At 54.1% G+C, this 15,665-nt stretch overlaps 1 protein-coding gene across 1 annotated transcript; it reads right to left on the bottom strand.

The window, feature by feature from the left end:
• Positions 1–151: 151 nt before the first annotated feature.
• On the bottom strand, positions 152–8,044 carry SUMO3 (small ubiquitin like modifier 3). Its single transcript, XM_074189951.1, has 4 exons — positions 7,859–8,044; positions 3,049–3,177; positions 1,245–1,316; positions 152–876 (listed from the first exon to the last, which is right to left on the bottom strand). The coding sequence occupies exons 1-4, from the start codon at positions 7,877–7,879 to the stop codon at positions 814–816; spliced, it is 285 nt and encodes a 94-aa protein (XP_074046052.1). The 5' UTR covers positions 7,880–8,044; the 3' UTR covers positions 152–813.
• Positions 8,045–15,665: the final 7,621 nt, after the last annotated feature.

Below are 15,665 nucleotides of genomic sequence, written 5' to 3'. Positions count from 1 at the left end.
GGGATGGCGGCAAAAGGGTGAACACAAGCCAAGAGCCAGAGTACCAAACTATATTTATTGTATACAGTAGTAAAGGACAACAAAGGACGTACAAATCAGAAGAGACAGGCCCGAGCCCACAGGACCCCCCCACCCCCACTCCCCACCCCACCCCAGCCCACAGACACAAACACCAAAGGAAAAGAGCCTCCTTCAGCAGGCTGCAAGGGGCTATTGGGCCAGGGGGCGCCAGAGTCCCAGGGACCCAGAGGACACACTTCTCGGTCCCCCAGACTGATCGACCCCCTACCCTTGGCGGGCAGGTGGGGGGAGGAGAGGAGGAGTGGGTCCCCTGCTGGAGCTTTCGTAGCCTTCGAGGTCCCAGGGTCGGGGCCACAGACCGCCACAGACCACCCCGGCCTAGCCCCGGCCTGTCCATCCGGGCAGGTGACCCCCCCGTGCCCCTCCCCCCTCCCCCCCCACTGCCATGACTAGACTGGAATATTTACATGATTAGATGAGGCAGCCGAGAAAGCATCCCAAGCACAGGGCCAGTGCCCCGGCCCCCAAAGCAAAGGGGGGGGGGGAGAAGGAAGGGAAGACAAACAAGCAAGAATCTTTTACTTCAGCAAAGAGAACATTCCACATTGGCCCAATTCGAGGTGGCGCGTCATCCTTGCGAACATCATCGGGAGTCGCCAGGACTTCGTGCGGTGAGTCAGAGAGAGGAGAAGAGTTTGGATCCGCGCGCTCTGCAGGGGCAGAAGAATCCCACAATTCCCTATCTACTAGCCAATCCCAAGATGGAGGACACGGGGGCTCCAGCCCACGCGCCTACCACGCTCCCCCCGTCTGCTGCTGGAACACATCGATCGTGTCTTCATCTTCCATCTCCAGCTGCTCAGACACCGGCAAGAGAAGAAAGTCAGACTGGTTAGTGGCTGCCGGGGCCCTGGGCCATGGAGCCGAAGCCCTCCCGCTGGGCCGGGACCCACGGGGCGAGCCCAGACCCTGACAGAGGGGACCCCAGGAGGGACAGCGCTCTCTCCTCCTTTGCCAGAAGGGACTCCCTCTGGGCCGTGACCTGGCAGGAGCCAGAGAGCAGCCAAATTGGGACTGGATAGCAGGGCAGGCTGGCCTGGAGCAGGTGTCATCCCATCGTCCCCAGACAGGCTTGCGACTGGGGCTCCCACTGTCCCCCCCCCCAACAAGTCTCAGTGGACAGGTCCTGCAGGCAGCTCTGTGGTCTGGTCCCTGGCTCCTACCTGTGCAGGGGTATCAGTCTCATTAATTGGTTGTCCATCGAATCTGAATCGGATCTGTCTCATTGACAAGCCCTGAAATTAAAAACCTCCATCAGGACAGGTGATCTTGGGAGTCACAAACTATCACATGATGGGACACTAGCCAAGCCTTCCAAGGACTGCTCAGAGTGGGGACGCATGTGTGCCCCCGTTCCAGCGTGGGCCACTTAGAGGGGGAGGCACCAGGTGAGCAGTGGCCATCCAAGCACCCTCCCTCCATTTGGGGCTTAAGAGTTGGGGATGCCAGGAGACCCCTTACCAAAGGGAGGGGGTCCCTCCTCCAACACCACAGAGCCATGCCTGCCCAGGCCCAGGCCCAGAAAGGCTGAGACAGGAGGCCCCAGGGCAGGAGCACAGGGAGTCAGCCAGTCAACAGCTGCTCCTACACAAGTTCTCTGCTTGAAGGGAGCTGACCCAAGTATAAAGTCCAGCTCACTTCTTGCTCTCCTTCAAGTCCAGTTATTCCCCGAGGTGAGTGGAGGAGTCAGAGAGGCTCCTCTGCTGGGCCCATCCCACAGGACTCCAGCAGGGATGGTCCCCCTGAACCTAACCACTTCACCCAACTCTCAGAAAGCCAAGGCCTCCTTCCAGACAAAGTGACTACCTAAGTGCAAGTTCTGATTAGATCGTGACTTTGGCCATGACCTCTGTCCAGAAGACATGTTGGGATGGATGAGGCAGAAAAGTGGACTCCAGTCAACCAAGTGAGCGGGCGTCAACTATCTCCAAGAAATACACCACAGCCAGAAGCCCAGCCTTCTGTGTGACCTCCCCAATGGCATGAATGACTATGGCGCCTTTGCTCAGGTCTCTATTACAGAGCATGGCCTCCAAAAACCCACCAGGTGGTTCAAGAACTCCCAGGAGGCCCAAGCCAAACAGGTGGCAACAACATAACCTGCCTCTCCCCCCCCTTTGGCCACCCAGGGCTGCCACTCCTGGCAGCCCCAGCCGGCTAAGCCGGTACCAGGCTGGCATCCCTTTGCGAGTGCCGAGTGGCCCTGGCTCCAGATCCTGCTGCTCTTGCCTACACTCTTCTCAGCTCCCTGGGGATGACACACCAGCAGGGGCAACTTGGGCTCCTTTTTCCTTATAAGAAAACCCAAATGGAAAATGTGGCTCTTTGAATCCCCACCCCAGGCTGACTTAGATTCAGAGCCAGTCCTGCCGGGCTCCCTCATTTTATAAAGAAACTGAGGCCCACTTCTCTTAAGGACATAAACTAAATGGGGCCTTGGGGACTTTGTTCTCCCTCGGAGACAAGAATCTCTCTTTGAATGCCTCTGTAGAAAGGGGCAGAGCAGAACTTCCTGGAAGTTTCATTTTTGGTTCTGGCAAAGGAGGAGAATGAGGACTGAAGGGCAACTTTGCTTCTGTTCTCATGTAGACCTTGTTCTCACAAGAGAAGCACCAAGTGACCACACATCATACTTTATTTGGGGAGAGCTTCTAAAGGTCTCAATCCTGGACCCCTCCAAGCTCAGAGCTGGGGGGGAGGAAGGGATCTTTTGACCATCCAAGGTCCTAGGTGGGCTCCTGGTCTGCTATAAATAGGGCCCCCGATCTCATGGGCAAGCTAGCGCCCTCTTCCTATTCTTAGGAAAACCAGTCAGCAGCCAGAGTGGTGGGGGAAGAGGGTTCCAGAGGTGTCCCCTTGCCAGACAGGTGACCACATTGGCTTTCCCCATTTTCAAAAGAGAAGGCCAAGAGAGCCGCTCTCGATGGACTGGACACGAGATCCCCAACATGCCCTCCATCCCCATACCTGTCTCTCACAATAGGCCTTCATTAATTTGTTCAGAGGCGTGTGCCGCTTAATTTTGAACTGGACCACTGACCCATCCTGCCCAGCCACCTTCAGGTTGATGTGATCATTCTCAGTTTTCACTCCTTCCTGTCAAAAGAGGAAAGGGGATGTCTCCCAAAGTCCTTCTGTGGGCCCGTCCACAAAGTGGGGACCTTCTGCTCAGCCCCCCACCCAAACTTCCCAGCCTTGTTGTTTCTCATCCCCAAGTCTCCCTCTCCCACCTCTCCCACCTCTGCAGTCTTGCCAAGGCATGGAAGGTCCTCCCACCTGCTCCTGTGAGGGGGGTACCTGGCAACACCCTCCCTCCCAAGCACCCAGGATGGATTTACTGCCATCCCAGCTGGGGCCCCCATGCTTCACAAACGTGAGCCCCCTGGATCCTCACAACAATCTTGGGAGGGATGGAGTGTTATGATCCCCATTTTACAGAGGAAGAAACTGAGGCAGACAGAGTCCTACAGCCAGTCAGCGTCTGAGGCCAGACAAACTCCAGTCCAAGAACTCTCTCCACTGGGCCACCTCACTAGAACCAGGAGGAACAGGACAAATAGCAGAGGGGTAAAGTCAGGGGGAACCGCCAGCTGCTGAGTGCAGGAGGCTCCTGTCCTAGCAGGGGGCAGGTTGTCCCTTAGAGGAGGGCTGTGAACAGAGGTCGCATACTCCTCGGGTCCTTCTGTGGGTGTTTGTGACATGTGGCCCCCTCAGCTGGGATGGGGATGGCCAGCACCACTTCTGTGAAAGGGAGTGCTGGTCTGGACACACTCTTACAAAGGCAGGGCACTGAGTTCTGGACTAGGGTTCCAAAAGTCCCTGGGCCCTCACCCCAACTTCATCTATAAAATGGGCAGCAGCACCAGCCCTACACCTCCTGAATTATGGCGAGGGTAAAATATTCCTCATGTGGAGGGATTCCCCAAAGGCCACAGGGAGCCTTGGTGAATGAAGGAGGCAGGACCAGCTGCCCACTTCTCTCTCTGCTTCCCCCTGGGCTTCTCCTGCCTCTTTCTGCTTTCTGGCCTTACCTTGAGGCCTGCAGGTAGTAGCCAAGGCAGAGAGACAGACAGACAGACACACACACACACACCCCCCACACTAAATTCTTCCAGTCTGGATTGAACCCAATAAATCAAGGCAAAGGGTGAAGCAAAGAGAAGAGGTGAGAGGCCCCTGGCCTGAAGGCTGAAAGGTCGGCCCTCCTGACAAGGACAGCCAGGCGCAGCTGAAGTTCCCCAGATTTGATAACCTCTGAGGGTCTTTCTTCTCAGAGGGGGCTCCTTCCCATGGGCTGTCCCCTCGGGGCTCGCTGTCGGCCCACTACCAGGGAAGGAGCCTAGAACTCACCAGCACTGATTTCCAATGCTCTCTCCTACTGAGGAGGCAAAAAGAAGGTCAATGGAAAGAAAAACACCCAGGGCCCAACTATGGGTCTATCCCTACTCTACTTCACAAAAACTCCGAAAAGCCAGGGGCTACAGGGCCCCAAGACTCCCCCCCACCAGACTTCCAAAGCATCCGAGCCTGCAGGTTTGACTCAGCTCCCTAAAGAGGAACCAGCACATTCAGTCAAACAGTAGAAGGAGACAAAATTCTTAATTCTGTAAGTTAAATTCAAATAAACCAACTGGAAACATCTCTGTGGCCCTTAATTCTCTAAGGCCCAAAAGCACATCAAGAGGGGGAGAAACCAAGCCCATTTATAGCCCCAGGAAAAGCTACTTAAGCTCCTCAAGAGTCAGGAGAATCCCAAGTAAGGCAACTTTAAGGGGCCAAGCCCCTGGGTGGCATGGGGAAGCTGGCATGAATAAGACTGTGAGCCAAAGTCTGAAACAATGAGCCAACCCCAGCCCCCAGAGAAAGGCCCCACATGACCAAAATTCAGACTCAAAAAAAGGAGACTTGGTCTTCTTTCTAGTCTATGCCAAGGATCTAAGGGACCTGAGGACCACCCTTCTCACTGGGTAAAAATCAAGCCCAGTGACCAGTGGCATGCCAATGCTTCTCTGCTCTCCGGGAAGAGCTCAGGGGCACAGCAGAGAAGAGGCCTCAAGGAATCCAAGACGGCGGGGCTAGCTGAAGAGGGTCAGAGTGAAAGGGTCAGACCCTTGAGAGAGCAGCCCTTGGTGTCTTCATGAATGGTCTGAGGGTCGTCTCCGAGACTACCGGTCAGCATCCCGCTCTGAAACAATGCCCCCCACAGGTACCCTCCACACCCCTGCTGGAAGCCTGGCCTCTGTCAGTCAGTCCCGTGGCCAGCAGAAGAGAAGTGGCACTGGGATGCCTTGTTTCTTCTGCCAGGGAAGGTCAGTAACCTGGAGACCCCTGGAGGAAGGGGGGGCAAGAACAACAAGAGGGCTCAAGGGAAGTTCGCCTGAGAGGAGCCACCAAAGACCTCAGGGTGAATGCCGCAGTCCTAGTGATGGCAATGACCGAGCCAGCATGAAGGCTGCTATCAATTTGGCAGCTGTCAGAGGAAAGGGGCAGGGGGTGGTGCCTGCAGGCAGAGGGGCCCTGCCCCAAGGGAGGCGGCCAGCTGGCTGGGGAGCCCTGAGCTCACTCACCTCCCAGGAGAAGTGCTGGCTGCTTCAGAGGAGCATCCAGGATAAAGCCACAGGACGGCCCCCCAAAGGGGAGGGCCAAGAAGAAGCTGGGTGCGGAGGCAGAGGAGGAGAGGTCAGTGGCCCGGTGGCCTCCCGGGATGGATGGCCTCCCCAATACCCAGCTGAGCCGAGCCATGCACATAGCAAGGCTGTGGATGAGGAAAAGAGAAAGTGCTGCCTCTCTGATGCTCTCAGAAGGGCTGGTGATCAAGAGGGGCATCCCTTGAGGCTAATTAAGGTCATTCCAAAGACCCTCCACAAACTCCCTCCTTTCCTGACCCCTTTTTGGGGACTGGTGATGTGGGCTTAACATACGAGGCTGCCAAACACTAACGATAACGTCACCCAACCGTCTGAGGGAAAGGCTTTCCTGAGCCCCCACCGGCTTGAAGCTCAGCAGCCGGACCCAAGGGTGCCTTATGGCGGCCAAGCCCCGGGATCTTCGAGGCCAAGGAGGGTGCACAGGGTCACTCTGAGGTTCTGCCAGGTTGGCCACACACTGCTCTGCTGAGTTCCAGCTCAGCCAAGCCCAAGCAACCCCCTCGGGGAACCGGGACACGACCTTGCCGACTCACCTGGTGACCACCTCCTGGGAGAACCGAGTCGTGCTAACACTGACCCTAGGCTGGGTTCCCTGGATGCGAGGGAGACCAGAAATGGGACTCGTGGGAACCTGGGGCAGATATCTGCCCTGGAGTTTGGGGCTTCCAAGAACTGAACAAGGGACCCTTAAATCAAAGCCTCAACCTCTCTTGCCTTGAGGTCTTCAGGTCAACAGAGAGAAGGAAAGATGGTGCAGAAGCCTTGCACCCATTGATCCATGATCCTGCCAACAAGACCCCTCGTGGCCTCCCATCAGGCTGGGCCCCGACCAAAACAAAGGTCAAACTAAGGAGCTGATTCTAGGAGGAAACTGTGAAGGGCTACAAGGAGAGGTGGAGGTGCCTTGGCCTTTCTCAGCCTCAAGCCTATGGAAGAGAACAAGGGCTCAGAGGGGATAGTGAGGCACACAGAAACCTCGCCTGCCAAGAGGGAGCAGAGACAGCCCCAGTCAGCCTGTCCTCCGTGGAAACCTACCTCACAGACCTCGTCATTAACCCCGAAAGGGTAACCGCCTTTAAGGACCTGGGACTGGCCTATATTCTCAGGGAGATCCTGCCCCCCACCCAAAAGCCTCTTTGGCCCCAGTGTCACAAAGCCCAGTCTGAGGATGGAGGGGGCTGTCCAGGAGGAGGCCTGGATGGACCACGAGGAAGAGCCGGCCGGATGACACCCGAGGGGGCCGGGGCTAGGCAGCCATGAAGGCAGTCCCCTGGCCCTGGAGTGAGACCCTCGGGAGTGAGTCTAGAGCAGCGAGATGAGAAAGAGCTGACCCATCCAGGGTATGCAGAGTGGGGTTCAGAGGGGGCATCCCCCACACAGGCACCGGGAGTCCGGGGCAGGGGGGCCCCTCCCCAGAACTGCCCTTTTCCAGACTTTTCTGACTTCAGATGGGCAAGAGATGGGCTTCTAGCCCTTCCCCCACCCTATGCAGGGGAGGGAGATGGAGCCAGAGGGCTGGATCCCTCCCATCACTGAGAGGGAGGAGGGGGAGGGAGGGAGGAGGAGGGAGATGATGAGGGAGAGGAAGGGAGGAGGGAGATGATGAGGGAGGGGAAGGGAGGAGGGAGATGATGAGGGAGAGGAAGGGAGGAGGGAGATGATGAGGGAGAGGAAGGGAGGAGGGAGATGATGAGGGAGAGGAAGGGAGGAGGAAGATGAGGAGGAGAGAGGAAGATGATGAGGAGGGGAGGGGAGGGGGAGGAGGGACAGAGGAGGAGGAGGGAGGGAGAAGATGAGGAGGGAGATGATGAGGAGGGAGATGATGAGGGAGATGAAGGGAAGAGGAAGGGAGAAGGGGGAGGAGGGAGATGAGGAGGGAAAGGGAGATGATGAGGGAGAGGAAGGGAGGGGGAGGGGGAGGAGGGACAGAGGGGGAGGAGGGAGATGAGGAGGAGGGAGGGGGAGGGGAGGGGTGCGGGAGGCTTGGGGAGCAGGGTTAGAGGAGGGGAGGGGGAGGGGCGGAGACGAGCGGGGGAGGGGGAGGGGGCGGGGCGGGCTGCGGCGGGCGGGGGGGGGGGCAGGAGGGGGCCCCCGCCGGCCCGGCCCCCCGCGCCCCTCCCCCATCGCACCTTGGGCTTCTCCTCGGACATGGCTGGCCGGGGGCCGGGGCTCTGGGGCGCTCGCTGGCTGGGGGGGCCGGGGGGCTGCTGGGCCGCGCTCTCTCGCCGCGCTCTCCGGGCTCTCGGCTGCCTCCGTTGCCTCCGCTCCCGTCGCTCCCGCTCCCGCCGCCGCTCGGGGACGCGCTTCCCCCCCCCCCGCGGATCCCGCGCTGCCCATTGGCCGAGGGCGGCGTCACGTGGCGCCGCGCGCTCCCGAGGCGCGCGCCCGAGGGGCAGCGGCGGGCGGGCGCGCGCCTCCTGCCCCGGAGCCGCGAGGCCGTTGGAGGGAGATGCGTCACGGCGCGCACGTGACCGGGCCCCGCCCCGCCTCCACCCGCGCGGAGGCGGAGGGGCGCGCGCGCCCGCGGCCCCGCGCCCGCCTCCTCCTCCCACCGGGAGGCCGGGCCGGAGCCGCCGCTCCGACCGTGGGGCGCTCAGTGCGCAGGCGCCCAGGCCGCCCTCGGGCCGCAACAGATACAAAGTAGCCGAGGCGGCCTGGGGGGAGGGGCGGCCCGGCCAGGCACCCCTCCCCCCTCCGGCCTTCCGCGGCCCCCGAGGGCTCGGGGCACGGATCTGGGGGCCGCCCCCGGCCGCAGGTGGGAGCCACGGAAGGTTCGGGGGGGACCTGACTCTTCCTGGCCCCATTGGGAGTTTTCTTGCTAAAGAGACCGGAGTGATCAGTCATTTGAAGAAACCGAGGCAGACCCACCGCTGGGACATGGCCGAGACCACCGCACCACCCAGCGGCCCCTCCCAGAGGAGGAGCCCCTCAGCCCCCCCCCATGGCCATCCATTCACGTACAGAGTGTCCCCCAGAATCAACTAGGGCCTTCTCCTGGGACCTCCTCCCCAAGGTCTCCCCAGCAGTGCCCCCCTTTCATTTCCTCATAGGTCCCCATCACTCAGGGACCCTGTCTTCAAGGCACCTGGTTCATCCTCCCCACCCCAGAATTCCCAAGTCCCCACCGAATTGGCTTCCTGGGACCTGGAAATGCCCCTGGCCCCTGCCCCTGAGCTGTCGGAGGCGGCACCATTTTGGTGGGGAGCACCTATGACCCCTCTGAAGGATTGCTTTTTTCCTGATTCAGAAAACAATGGGTGGTTTTGAAGAGGAGGGGATGTTGGTGTCAGTGAGGAATTGGGAAGCGTCCTGCTCCCAGGAAGCTTACAATTGCCAGGGAGTGGTCCCCCAAATTACTGTGGGATAGCGGAGCCCCAATGCACTCCCCAATCCTTAGCCAGTTCAATTCCTGGGCAGAGGTCCCTATCCTCCCCAAGCCCATCTCTCTACCCATTGTGTGACCCCTAGGGGGCAACCTGGCCTGGCCAACAGCCGCTATCCTGGCCTAAGGCTTCTCTCTCCAACCAGGCCTCTGGAGTCTTCCATGTACCCATTCTCCAAGAGGGCTGCTTCATGCTTCTCCAACACACAGCACTATCAGCAAATAGGGAGTTTTTAAAAATATTTATTCATTTTGAACTTCAAGTCAAAAAGAGAAAACAAACAAACAAACACAATTGTCCATGTCTGTAGCCCAACACAAGAGAAGATTTCATAGAAAATCATGACTTTACTTTTTTTTTGGAAAATCTGTGTACTAAGCATCAGGCATCAAAGCTCCTCTGCTTTTCTGGGCTGCTTTCCAAAGTTTTCTTTTGTTCTCTGCTGGGCACTTTGTTTCCCTTCCTTTGGCCCTAGAAAAGGTCATCATTAGACACAAATATGTGTATGTATATAAAACCATACTAGATGCATGCCTATGGATCCTTCTCTGGAAGCATGTAGTTGATTTGAGTATTTCTAGTGCTCAAAATTGACTTCATCCTTCAAAGTTGTTCTAGGACAATGTTGCTTAGACCACATACAACATTCTCCTGGTGCCGCTCCTCTCTGGCTTCATTATTTCATGCAAGTCTTTCCCTGTTTTTCCAAATCCATCTGCTTGTCATTTCTTACAACACCATAATATTCCATCCCAAACCTATACCACAACTTGTTCCCTAAATGGCAGGCAGCCTCACCATTTCTAGTTCTTGGTCACCACAAAGATAGCTGCTAGAAATATTTTAGAACATATAAGTTTTCTGTTTCCTTGGGAAATAGACCTAATAGAGGTGTTGTTGGATCAATGTGTAATAACTCTTTGGGCATAATTCCAGATTGCTCTCCAAAATGGTTGGATGGGGTTCACAATTCTACCAAGAAGGAATCAGTGGCTTAATTTTTCCACATACCCTCCAACATTTGCCACTTTCCACTTCAATCATTTTAGCCAATCTGATGTATAAGACGATGCCTCAAGGTTATTTTCATTTGCATTTCTCTAATCAATGATCATTGAGAGCATTTTTATATGGCTATAAATATATTCACTGAAAACCTGCCTGTTCATATCCTTTGATCATGTATCAATCAAAGAATGCTTTGTATTCTTACAAATTTGACAAAATTCTTCAAATTATTTGAGATATGAAACCTTTATCCAAGAAACTGTCAATAAAAACTATTTTCTATTTTCCTTCTAATCTTGCCCCCATTGATTTTATTTGCACACACCCTTTTAATCTAATCCAAATTATTCATTTTATACTTCACAATGCTCTCTCTCTCTCTCTCTCTTTCTCTCTCACATACACACACACACACAGACACACACACACAAATTGTTTTCCTCATGAACCTGATAGATAATGTGTTGCATGTTCTTGTGATTCTCTTTATATCTAGGTCATGTATCCATTCTGACCTTATCTTATAAGGGACCAGTTTATGCTCAATTTTTTGACAAATTGCTTTCCAGCTTTCCCAATCATTTTAACCAAAAAATGAATTCTTATCCCCAAAGCTTAAATCTTTACATTTGTCAAATGCAAGGATAAGATCATCATTGACTACTGTGTATCATATATCTACTCCGTCCCAATGATCCACCTTTCCTTCCTTAGCAAGTATCAGATAGTTTTGACAATTACTGCCTTACAACAGAGATATGGATTTGTCATTGTCCTCCCTTGTGCCCCTGAGTCTTTGCAACCACAGAGTTGGTACCAGAAGCCAAGGACAAAGTAGACCCAGTTTCAGCCAAAGTGATGCCAACCCCGGAACTCCAAGGACATCTCCCCCAAGAAGACATAGCCACCAGGAGTGAGCAATGAGATAGATGGGCCTTCTGAGCTGAACCGACCTTGCCCTGGGCTCTCTGGGGGGGTGGGGGGGGGGAACAACAGCCCCAGAGGCAAAGGGTTAGAGGCGATTAAGCACCCTTCCCAAATGCAGGATAGTCACTGTAAGTTGTGGTGGGGGTTGACCCCATCCCCCAATCTGCAGCTTCTCCTCTCACACTTCTGTGGCCAGCTTGGACCATTTCTTATAGGTCAACCTTTTCATCATCTGGGCCTCCCAGGGCCTGTTGGCTATCTTGTCTCCTCTGTCCCTGGGTGTCCTTCACCTTCCCTATCTCTGGCCCCTCCCCCCCAGGGCCAGGAGAGAGGGTGGGTAAAAGGAGCTGCCCTGTTACCCATTTCTTAGATAAAGAGATCAGTGTCAGCAGGAAGGTTTCCAGTGAATCATACCACACACAATTCCTTCTTATTTCTCCTTTCTCATTTGCTATGATTTTAACTCTCTCTCACCTCCCCAGATTTTGTTTTTTCTTAAAGCTATATTCCCTCTGTTAGTGACCCAGGCCTCTGTCATCATGTGAAATGAGGGTTTTCCCAGAAGGAACTATATGAGGAAAATGAGTGATCCCACAGAGAAGGAGAAAAACAGGGTAGTGCCCTCAATCGTCTTAGACCAAAAGGAGCAGGGCTTCGGCCCCCATTTATGGGGAGGGTCTCATCTTCAAGAGAAGGCATAGGTCTTGCTGTTGGGCATTTCAAGCCTGGCCCAGTCTGAAACCAAGAATCTCAAAATCTTCTTGGTCATCTTGGTCCTTGGCTGCTCTAGGTTCCAGTCAACCTAGTCCTGTTTGCAGTACCCTGCATTCCTCTTGCCCTTGGGGGCCCTTGCCAGGTCTGTCATCTTTGGGAATTCCTGGGGCCTTCAAGACCCAGTTCCAATGTTAGCCCACCTCCTCATTACCTTTGTTGCTGTAGCAGGTACTGTCCCCTTGATGTCTTTATAGCCCCAAGAATTAACCTAAGGACTGCTGGTCCAACCATCCCAGCCCCAGTCCAGTAACAACTCCCACCCTGGGGACCCCTGCTTCCCTGTTGGTTCACCGTTTCCCTGTTTTAGCTCTGCGATTAGTAGCTGGTGGCCTCAAGCACCCACTACTTGGGAGACAAGTTGACTCCCACCCTTTCTCTTTTTTTTTTAAGGTTTTTTTTTTTTTTTTGCAAGGCAAATAGGGTTAAGTGGCTTGCCCACACAGCTAGGTAATTATTAAATATTTGAGGCCAGATTTGAACTCAGGTACTCCTGACTCCAGGGCCAGTGCTCTATCCACTGTGCCACCTAGCTGCCCCAACACACCCTTTCTCTGTCTGAACCTCACTTTCCCCAATCCAGGTCATGTGCTGAGACCAGAGCCTCAAACCTGCCAGAAGGCCATAGGTTCTCAGACAACAGGACCCTCCCTCCCCCTAGGCATAAGCCAAGGCTCTATATGGCTGTGGCCAGGACATTTCTGATTCTTTTTCCTTCTTCTCTCTCCAGACATCCCCTGGCTCAGGGGCCCTTTCTGTCTCAAATCCATCCTCCCAGCCAAAGCAGCATCTTAAAGTCCTGCTTCTCTCCCTTCCAGTCATCCAATTATCTAAGATTCAATGCCAGTTTCTCACCTACCCCAAACCTGGCACTCTGGGTTCCAGTTGTATTGCTTCCTTGTTGTATACAATAATCCCATCTCCCAGGTCTTTGCATAGACTGGGTCTCAGGCATGGAAAGCACTCTTTCCTCAGTTCTCTCTTTCAGAAGGCCTAGCATCCTTTAAGCTTTTCTTTGTCTCCTAGGAGTCCTTGTGTTCTCTCCCTCCTAAAATGACCATCTGCCTATCTGGGCACAGGTTGGATTCTCTTATCAGAAGGTCAGTTCCTCAAGGAAAAGGACTTGTCTCCATATAGAAAGGTCACTGCACAAAAACATTAGCTTGCATGTACTAGGCAGATCCTGGTTGCTGAGCCAGCCATGGGCACTGTCAAGGAGGCCATGGGTACTGCAAAAGAGGCTAAAGGCAGTGGGTGAGGCCTGAGTTAACAAGGAGGCCAGGGGTAGTGGGTAAGCCTTGAACTGTCAAAGAGGCCAAGGGCACCATCAAGAAGGCCAAGGGCAGTGAGTAAGGCCTGAGCTAACAAGGAGACCATGGATACCGAATGAGGCTTATACTACCAAGGAGGCCATGAGCACCATTAACGGATGTGGCCTGAGCTGCTAATGAAGTCTTAGGCCCTAGGTAAGGCCCAGGTCATGAGGCCTGTTTGGGCCTTTTGACAGCCTCTTTATTTCATTCTTTTATAATATCTGATTATCCCCTTCCCCAGTGGGCTCTTTGGGGATCTGGGCAGCCAGGACTCTCTGGGCTTCTCTCAGCCCTGCCCAGCATCCCCAGAGAGGGTAGACACATGTGATACCAGAAAGTCAAGAGACTTATTGGTTAATGAGGAGCTTGAGCTAGGAGGGTTTGGGCAGAAGATCACCAGTTCATCCTACACCATCTGCGAGGAGGTTCAGGCGAAGTAAAGAAGCTCCTAGGAGCCCCAAGACAAGTCTGACAAGGGCCCTCACATGGGCCCTGACAAGAGCCTTCACATGGGACCATGAGGGGAGCTTGAAGGGCATGTCCCCTGCTCACACCCATAACTCAACCATTACTGGAGGCCTCTCTTTTCATTCCAGGAGCTAGAATTTGTGGTTCTCACGTGATTCCTGCCCAGGTGTCTCTGCAAGGCTCTGTCAATATAGCCCAGCATCCTGCAGTCTGTTGTCATGGCAACAGGCATGGGAGCCAAGATGTGTTACAGACATTGAGATTAAGGAGGCGTCTAATCTGCAGCAAGAGGAGGGAAGGGCAGCCCTAAAAGTAAAGTCCAAGATGTCCCGGACTGTGGCAGCATGGTCTGACCCTTCCCTGAAATCAGCTAGAGGGACCGACTGTGCTGCTCCCAGCTTCTCCTGGGTAGCTTCTTCAGCTTCTGCCACCTGCTAGTAGGGAGTGTCCTGGAGGAGCTGGTCAAACCTGTCAGAAAAGGAGGGTGGAGGAGGAGGCATGTCCACCCTCTCAGCATCTTCTGCCCACCAACTTCACTCCAGGGCAAACCTTCCTTAGTATGGAATAGCAGCAGATGCATTAGGCATGAAGAAGGTCATTGGAAACAATGCCAGCCATCAGGCAAAGGGGGGCAGAGTCTCCTCCCCACTGGGCACACACAAATCTGGTGCCTTGGAACCAGTGTCTGTGCCCAAGAGGAAAAAAGAAAGAAGTGGAATCTCCTGAGAAGGGAGTAATGTGCTTGAGACAATGTGACCTAAGAGGGGCAGGAAGAGAGCTCCTGGGGAGGGCTGAACCGTGTAGATCACAGCTGTCTTTGCTGGCTAAGAACCACAATGGAGATTCTTCCATCCCCCTCCCCTTCTCTCTCCCTCTCTCTTTTTTCCTCCCTCTCTCTCTCTCTCCCCCTCCCTGCTCCTCCCTCCCTCCCTCCCCCATCGCTCTTTGTTACTGTCTCTCTCCCTCCCTTCCTCCCTCCTTTGCTTTTTTCTTTCTCCTCCTCTTTTCCCCCCTCCATCTCTGTTTCTTTGTCTCTTTTTATTTCTCTCTTTCTTCCTCCCCTCTCTGATCTGTCTCTTTCCCCTGTCTGGGGTGGGGTGTATCTGCCCCAAAGTTTACCTTTGTTTCTGTAGAAAGCTTATATTTTAAAATTGCTGTTCAACTAGTCAGTGCTTTTGGCTCAGCCAAAGCATTAGTGGTTTGGATGTATTTGGTATAGACAAGGACAGCAGAAAGTGAGGGGGAACAGAGACAAGATGGAGGAGTAAAGACAGGGACTCATCCAAGCTCTCCCCCAAACCACTCCAAATACCTTTAAATAATGACTCTAACCAAATGTTTGTCCATTCTTTTTTTTTCTTTTAAAGTTTTTGCAAGGCAATTGGGTTAGTGACTCACCCAAGGCCACACAGAATTAGGTAATTATTAAATGTCTGAGCCCACATTTGAATTCAGATACTCCTGACTCCAGGGCTGGTGCTCTATCCACTACACCACCTAGCCGCCCCTTATCCTTCATTCTTGAAGAAGACCAGGATATCAGGGAGGTGATGCTATGATATGCACATTGGCTTTAAGAGAGGGGGTGCTGTGCTAAGTCACCACTCTCACTTTCGCCTCCAGAGCTACCTAGGTCCAATGGTCAGATAAGAATCAGGATGACTGGAGATATCTCTGGATGCGAGGTAATCAGGGTTAAGTGACTTGCCCAAGGTCACATAGCTAGTAAGTATCTGAAGTTGGACTCGAACTTCTGTGTTCCTGACTCCAAGGCCAGTGCTATATCCACTGCACCACTCACAAAAAGATTGACTGAAACAATTTTCCAGCTCAAGACAACTCGGAAGATCAGCAGGAAGGGTCTGTTGCAATGGAGTGAGAGAGGAGTGCTTGAGTTGAATGGATTGCATCTGAGTGAATCAGCCCCAGTCATCCAGGATCAGGAAGGTGGGAGACCGGGGCTGTGGCAGAGGTGGTGTTTCCAGACCTCTCAGTCCAGGGGTAGCCAAGGACAATTTGGAAGGTCAGAAGGAAAACTTTGATGCACTGAGGTGAGATTGGAACAC

This window comes from Macrotis lagotis, chromosome 5 (genome assembly GCF_037893015.1).
Source record: "Macrotis lagotis isolate mMagLag1 chromosome 5, bilby.v1.9.chrom.fasta, whole genome shotgun sequence".
NCBI classification, from domain to species: domain Eukaryota; kingdom Metazoa; phylum Chordata; class Mammalia; order Peramelemorphia; family Peramelidae; genus Macrotis; species Macrotis lagotis.
This window is presented reverse-complemented; position numbering and strand designations above follow the sequence as displayed.